This window comes from Schistocerca gregaria, chromosome 5 (assembly GCF_023897955.1).
Source record: "Schistocerca gregaria isolate iqSchGreg1 chromosome 5, iqSchGreg1.2, whole genome shotgun sequence".
Lineage (NCBI taxonomy): Eukaryota > Metazoa > Arthropoda > Insecta > Orthoptera > Acrididae > Schistocerca > Schistocerca gregaria.
This window is the reverse complement of record NC_064924.1, coordinates 643193009-643201416: the sequence shown is the minus strand read 5'-3', so window position 1 is coordinate 643201416 and position 8408 is coordinate 643193009. Positions and strand designations below refer to the sequence as shown.

At 42.2% G+C, this 8408-nt stretch overlaps 1 protein-coding gene across 4 annotated transcripts in view; it reads left to right on the top strand.

The window, feature by feature from the left end:
• The first annotated feature begins 3917 nt into the window (after nucleotides 1-3917).
• The window catches only part of LOC126272139 (voltage-dependent calcium channel subunit alpha-2/delta-3), a 686714-nt gene continuing 682223 nt past the window's right edge, over nucleotides 3918-8408 (top strand). For 2 of the 4 annotated variants that reach the window (XM_049974753.1, XM_049974750.1), the window contains exon 1: nucleotides 3920-4040. In XM_049974753.1, the coding sequence (XP_049830710.1) occupies nucleotides 3943-4040 (98 nt within the window). In that variant the 5' untranslated portion in view covers nucleotides 3920-3942. Of the gene's footprint in view, nucleotides 4041-8408 lie in introns of all 4 variants that reach the window. The other 2 variants (XM_049974752.1, XM_049974751.1) reach the window with 2 other exon arrangements.

The following is an 8408-nucleotide window of genomic DNA, read 5'->3' as shown; positions in this document are numbered from 1 at the left end:
TGGTGCTGAGGGAATTAGATTAGGAAATGAGACACTTAAAGGAGTAAAGGAGTTTTGCTATTTGGGGAGCAAAATAACTGATGATGGTTGAAGTAGAGAGGATATAAAATGTAGACTGGCAATGGCAAGGAAAGCGTTTCTGAAGAAGAGAAGTTTGTTAACATCGAGTATAGATTCAAGTGTCAGGAAGTCATTTCTGAAAGTATTTGTATGGAGTGTAGCCATGTATGGAAGTGAATCATGGACGATAAGTAGTTTGGACAAGAAGAGAATAGAAGCTTTCGAAATGTGGCGCTACAGAAGAATGATGAAGATTAGATGGGTAGATCACATAACTAATGAAGAAGTATTGAATCGGATTGGGGAGAAGAGAAGGTTGTAGCACAACGTGACCAGAAGAAGGGATCAGTTGGTAGGACATGTTCTGAGGCATCAAGGGATCACCAATTTAGTATTGGAGGGCAGCGTGGAGGGTAAAAATCGTAGAGGGAGACCAAGAGATGAATACACTAAGCACATTCAGAAGGACGTAGTTTGCAGTAGGTACTGGGAGAGGAAGAAGCTTGCACAGGATAGAGTAGCATGGACAGCTGCAACAAACCAGTCTCAGGACTGAAGACCACAACAACAACAAAAGCAAAATAAAATAAATATATCTCACTTGCCTTTATAAACTCCGCAGAATATCAATCGCACTTTTCTGTGAATGGAATCCCGTCTCTTCGGCTTGCTTTCACATTTCCTTACAATTTACACACTACGCTATACCCACTCCATTCGTCAACAGTTGTTTTAATATATTTGCTTGCCAGTGTTTAGCACAGTAACGAATAATCCGAGATACAAGGAAGCCAATTGTTACAGACAACCTCAATAGTTACTTTTTTTTTATACATAACAGCAGTGTGGTTTAAGATTTGATTGAAATTTTTTTCACGTTATCTGGATTTATTTATTTATTTATTTATTTTGGGACAATGGCTTTGAAGGTCGGGGGAGGCCACATTGTTGATTGAAGCGGTAATACGGCATTAATAGCTATAGTTTGCCGTCGAGTTCACGTTTGTTGTGCGCAGCTACGTCACGTGTTCTCCGACAGCCAACGAGCGCGCATTCCTCAAGAGCAAAGCATGCGTAGGCTCGTACTACAATTGTTTCTTAGAACCGGCAACAATGCTATCCCTGTCCTTGTCTCGTCCTGCGCTAATCGCCATGGTTCATGGATCGGACTATAGCACAAATTGGAGGGAAGCGTGGAGCAAAATCTCTTTGCCGGGCAAAAATTTTCGCAGGTTTCAAAGGTTGCGCGATGGCTGGTCACGTGTGTAAAGCAGAAACACAATATTGAGAATTGATTCTTTACATATCTCTTTGTTTATATTCCATAGGATTTTACAACACACTCCATTAAATTTCTATTTCTGTCTGCTGTAATGAAAGTTACGTTGGTTGATGATACGTTACACATTTTATGTTCTGTTTTCACCGGCGGGCCCATATCGTCCACGTTACGCCTCTGGATTTGTGGGTTCGTCCAAGTACGTTTGAACCCGAGTTTGATCTCATTTCTGTTGCTTTTAAGGCAATTTTGGTACCATCTGAGCTACGGCCGTCTCTACATATGCTTACAGTACCGGCATATTTTATTTTGTCGTAGCACAGATCTTTATGACACAGGCAGTGTTCATAGAAGATTTTAGAAATAACGAGACTCCCCAGAAAACATACGGTATACTACATTCTGCCATTGGTACCCACCCACAGAAATTTGGAAAAGTCGGCGCCCATTGCCCTACACCACGCAATGTACAGAGGCTGCGAGGTATATATATATATATATATATATATATATATATATATATATATATATATATATATATATATAGTGCTGTTTTTCTGGGGGAACGCTGGAGGATGCGTACCCCTAAACTTTTTCGTCGACAAAGTAATTTGTTTACGATGTTGAGAACTTGGAAGAGTGCCAGAGATTTATTTCAAGGACGTAATTTTTTTATTTCATTTTTTCGTGTTGGTAACTGCAATACGAACGATCTTAGTGCAGTTTTTGGTGGGAAAAACGATGTCATTGACTGTTTCAAGCATTTCGACACTGCGGCAACCGTTCTCGACTACTGAATCGCTGGCAGCCAGTTCGACAAGCATGTAGCGTCTTCGCCCGCTAATAGTGGGCGATGGTAGTGCTAAACGGATATGCTTACACTCAAGTTGTATGCCTGATTTGAGTTGATGTAAACTGAAATGTTCGATACCACTTTTTCTTGTATGTGTTTCCTGGTATCACCTGCTTCATTTGAACTGTAAAGTCAACTGAAGAGTCCGATACTATTTTTTTTTTTTTGTAGTTTGACATGTTGATGACATCATGGCTAAAAGCAGACGGGTGGTATCCCGTTGTTGTTGTTGTGGTCTTCAGTCCTGAGACTGGTTTGATGCAGCTCTCCATGCTACTCTATCCTGTGCAAGCTTCTTCATCTCCAAGTACCTACTGCAACCTACATCCTTCTGAATCTGCTTGGTGTATTCATCTCTTGGCCACCCTCTACGATTTTTACCCTCCACGCTGCCCTCCAATACTAAATTGGTGATCCCTTGATGCCTCAGAACATGTCCTACCAACCGATCCCTTCTTCTAGTCAAGTTGTGCCACAAACTTCTCTTCTCCCCAATCCTGTTCAACACCTCCTCATTAGTTATGTGATCTACCCATCTAATCTTCAGCAATCTTCTGTAGCACCACATTTCGAAAGCTTCTATTCTCTTCTTGTCCAAACTATTTATTGTCCTTGTTTCACTTCCTTACATGGCTACACTCCTTACAAATACTTTCAGAAACGACTTCGTAGCACTAAAATCAATACTTGATGTTAACAAATTTCTCTTCTTCAGAAACGCTTTCCTTCCCATTGGCAGTCTACATTTTATATCCTCTCTACTTCGACCATGATCAGTTATTTTGCTCCCTAAATAGCAAAACTCCTTTGCTACTTTAAGTGTCTCATTTCCTAATCTAATTCCCTCAGCATCACCCGATTTAATTTGACTACATTCCATTATCCTCGTTTTGCTTTTGTTGATGTTCATCTTATATCCTCCTTTCAAGACACTGTCCATTCCGTTCAACTGCTCTTCCAAGTTCTCTGCTGTCTCTGACAGAATTACGATGTCATCGGCGAACCTCAAAGTTTTTATTTCTTCTCCATGGACTTTAATACCTACTCCGAATTTTTCTTTTGTTTCCTTCACTGCTTGCTCAAAATACAGATTGAATAACATCGGGGAGAGGCTACAACCCTGTCTCACTCCCTTCCCAACCATTGCTTCCCTTTCATGCCCCTCAACTCTTATAATTTGGTTTCTATCCCATGCTTCAGTTATAACTAATTTTCGCTGCATTATATCGCATGTCGGAGTACCCTCAAACTTTTTTTGAGAAAAAAAAGCACTGTATATATGTAAATTTACGACATAAAAACCGGCGCACTGTCGTGCAATAGTCCTCGCATGACACAGACACGATTATGTAGGTGCAGTTGTTAGAGGCATGGTAATAATGCAGCTGAAAATGGCCTCTTCTTGTAATTAGCGGAACAAGCAACGTGGCGCTGCAACCACGAACAATAAACGGCATTAAGAGGGCAAACAAAGCCGAGGGCCCCTGTCTGCAGTAGCACTCTCCCCGTGCTCATCCCTCACCCTCCGTTGACCCAGAAAGTTTTCGGCGCCAGAGCTGGCTGCTGGCTGGCAGGCGAGGCGCCTGCGGATGGCGCACGGAGTCGATACTCGCCGCGCCCGGTTCCGGCCGTATCGACTGGGTGCGCGCGCGGCGGGGCACGGCGCATGCGCGGTAGCCGCTGCGTAGAGCGCGCCGGCCGGCCGCCAGCCTAAGCTGCTCAGTCGTGTGTCGGTCGCGTGTGCGGTAGGATGTGCGCGGGTTCGGTCGTGGCTGGGGCGCTGGCCGCCGTCGTCGCCGCGACGCTGGTCGGCGGCTCCCCGGACGTAATCAACATCGAACCTCACCTGTGAGTAAAGCTATGCCCAGTCAGCAAGCGGCCTAAGCCACGGATCTGTCAGAGGTTCAGACGAAAACTGCGTGCGGTTCATATCACTTGTGATTGTGCGTTATGCCATTGCTATAATCCGATACCTAATCACAGGCGCTGTACAGCGAAACTTCGATGCGAATTACTTTCAGATTACATTTCTTGACAAAAGAGAGTTAATTGTCAGTGAAGCTCATATCATGACGCTTTCGTATTTTATTGCAGTCTTGTTATTTCTGGAAGAGATTTTTGTTAGTGGACTACCGAAAACTTTTGTAAACAAACATCTTTGCTTTTGTCTTCTAATAATGACAGCCATTCGTCAATCACTTTTCTCTCCATCGATGTTTTGATTATTGGGAAAACTGCCTCCAGTACTGTCTAATACGTAACGCATTTCATTAATAATTACCAACTCTCATTCCTCCAGTTTACAATCGCTGATACTACTGTTTCTCACAACGATTTTCCCTTTTGGTGCGGAGTGCTACAATTTAAAGTTACTGCTTTCACGCTCTGAGTGTCTTACAACTGTCACTACTCCATACTCCAGTATTATCAAACTGTAATAATTGTTGGTAAACATTTCATACGACGCTGTTAAAATCCATCTTACATCTTGAGGGAATACTGAATAATTACCCATTAAAACAAGTAAACATTGTTGTTGTGTAATAGAATGAAAGTACGGTTAAAGCGTTCATCCCTCCATTTATCAGGTTACGTACAGTATACCGCCGTATGGAGGATAAATTTCAAGGTTGTGAATAAAGTCAAAAGAGAAGCAACTGGTGCAACGTATTCACAGTCAAAATACCACAAAGATACAGGTTAAGACGAAAACGGCGAAATTAGGTGGAACCATGCTACCTGGAAAAGAAAGCTCAACTTAAAAAAAAAAAAAAGGTTCAAATGCCTCTGAGCACTATGGGACTTAACATCTGTGGTCATCAGTCCCCTAGAACTTGGAGCTACTTAAACCTAACTAACCTAAGGACATCACACACATCAATGCCCGAGGCAGGATTCGAACCTTCGACCGTAGCGGTCACGCGGTTCCAGACTGAAGCGCCTAGAACTGCACGGCCACACCGGCCGGCAAAGCGCATCTTCCTTAATGATATTAAGAGTACGTGTTGGTCTATATAGTAGGTCAATATTGACACGACTGCTTTGGTAATTGCCTACGCGCTCTAACGATTAGTCTGATTACGTGTAATGCATGGGCATGGGCATTACATCGTTGATTTGAAAAAAAAAAGTCATAGTTCATATATCGGCTTTTAGTTTTCTTTTGAATCCAGATGTTTTTGGGATTGAGCGTTATAGCTACTTTTGAGTTAGCTAAAAATAGACATTATCTCATTGAGTTTAACATAATGCTTAGTATCTCTATATGACTTAATATCATTTGTCACTTTATCCGTGTCTCTAGAAAATCGAGGTGTCACGCCTCGTTCGTAGAGGGGCCTGAACCACAGTTTAGAGTTGCGTCGTTATTACTCATTTCACTATTACATTACTCTCCCGGGAACATGGGGAAAAATGATATGGTTGTATGTCCGTATCTTCTTAAATTTCAGTATTGTGCGGCATCAACTGTGTGGATTGTAACTTGGATTTTGCGTATTTCGAGAAATTGTGTATTTCATTCCACTCAGTCAATAGGGAACTGTTATCAGTCATATTTTAAAAAAATTATCTGATATTTTGAAATATGGGACAGTTCCTAAAACTGCAAAAGGGAATTTCCGCCATTGTCTACTTACGTGTACCCATGCATCTGTCGATCTACAAATAATAGAAATGGAGTAAAACACTACGCTCGAATTCTAGTGACAGTGGCTTCCTAACTCAGTTTTAGTTTCACAGAACTTCCTAAAAGTCATTTAGTGCCTAAGGATCTACCAAATTGACCACAGTAGTTTCCTTTCCTTTTTAAATTTCAGTTTATACCTACGATAGCATATTGATAAGCCAGATTATAAATAATTCTAAAACAGAGCATTTAATTTTCTCTCCACAGGCTCCATCAATGATTGTACAATGTGCCTAGCGATACTTTGCTATCCCATTCAGGTATTTTCTAACACTACAGAATACAATATTGTGGTTGCAATCGCTCCCTTTTACGATGGAAGTTTCTGTCAGGAAAGTTGCAGAATATGTAGCAGTCACTTTAGGTTGAATGAGTAAAACAGTAAAATGAACTGAAGAACTTATCGGATCGTGTTTCATAAGCTATCGCATTAGTGACTGCTTCTGTTTTAGCTCTACCGCTGTCTAATGAAAGAGCAATTTATCGTGTTTTAATTATGTCCTTTGTTCTATAAACTGTTTGAAGGGCCCAAATAATGGTTACGTTTGTGCTATTATTGAGTAACACGCAGGTAATATCTAAGATCAGCGACTAACGCCCTTCTACTCGATGAAAGCGTATATTTGATGATTTTCGAGTTTTAGTCAATGGTTTTGGTTTTTTCTTGAACTCGGCCAAGTGATGGAGAGTGCAGATTCCACTCTCCTTCCCTCATCTATGCAAACACATCACTACCGACTTCAGTATTTACATTTTCTCCCATTTTTTTAATAATTTTCTGTATCCCATGTCCACGGTCGGAAAGTATTCAGACACATACTTTTTCATACGCACTGTAACTGGATTTATACATAGCAAAATCGCTGTGTGAGTGGGGGGGGGGGGGGAAGAGGGGGGGGGTTGTGAGTGCATGCCCGCCCCGTTTTTCAAACGTGAACGCCGAAATCGATATGGTGAGACGGATACACTGTTCAGTCATTTCAATGTGGCCACCTGTCAAAAACCTGAACTCTTCTACAGCACGGATCGCTGCGAGACGCGCAGTGTGTCCCTGAGGTTCTGGAAAGTGCCGGCAAGGTGCGGGGTTATGGCAACTTCTAACAACCTTACCACAACAAAGGTCAGCATTTCAATAACAATTGTGGTGTTGCTCACGCTGCTAAATACTGCGTTTTCGGGCAACAGCAGTCATATTATGTGACAGGTGTCAGTAGAGCACAGTTAATAGAGTCATTTCATGTAATAATAAAAAATCCAGGCACTCATCTTTTTGTGTTTCCCACGCTGGTCTCGTCGTAAAACCATGGCTCAATCGTTGAACATGTAGGTGGTTACAATTCCAAGCTCGGATGCAAAAAGGCCTAGGTTTTATCCTGCTATATTCAAAAGTTTTGTAGATGCGCTTTACAAACCATTCTTGAATCTTACATTTTTACTGGACAATGGTGATGTAAAAAAATAATCAGCACCCCGAAATTCATTTACACTTTCTTTTAATTGCTTTTATTGCAATATCACGTAAACACAAATCATCACTTCACAATACAAAACATACTTGAGAACATCTTCCTCACAGTCACTGTTAAAGTTCACATTTTATAAGCTGACGACAATATTCGTCTTTCCAACATGACATCCACGGCTTGACTTTTTCAAGGTCCGACTCTGTAACAAGTTAACAACCAACTAACTATCGCTTACGCGCCCAAAAATCAGTTACAAGTACGTCAAAGATCATAGTGACAAAAGAAAGAATACACATAAGAATAATATCATTGCAATATAAACATATCGATGTATCAAAAGTGAAATCAAATCTGAATGTTGTCTCAGAAATATGTTAAGTAGCTAACGGAAACACAGTAGAATATTACTGGTATCGAGGTTCAGGTGAGGTGCCGTAATGGTTACGTAATTCAAGTACCATTACAAACTCTAGAGCCGTGGCCAGTTCCCCTAGGTTTTTCGATTATCCATAGCGCGAGCAGCTCCACGCGTTCTCGGTTGGGTTTAAATTCGGGGAGTCTGATGGCCTCGGGAGGAAGGTAAACTCGTCCTGGTGCTCTTTGAACCACGAACGTGCACTGCAAGCTGTGTGACACGTCGCATTGTCGTGCTGGTAGATGCCACCGTGCTGAGGGAAAACAAACTGCATGTAGTGACGAACATGGTCCCCCAAGGATAGATGCAGACATTTGTTGATCCATTGTACATTCCAGACTAACGAGATCACGCAGCGATTGCGACGAAAACATTCTCCAGATTATAACGCTCCCGCGTAAGAGCCTGGACTCTTTCCGACGATTGTTGCACGGTAGTAGCTTTCATACGTTTTACCCCCACACAGACGAGGTCCACAGGAAGGTCTGTGCCAGAGCGTCCGTCCCGTACCCAGTCCTCAACACATCCAGCTCCCTTCCCTGCTCTGTAGGAGTGAAGGTTTATCAGGCCCTCATACGGCCAGTAATGGTTTATGCATGCCCTGTTTGGGGATACGTGGCGAAGTAGCACCTGGACGAACTCGAGAG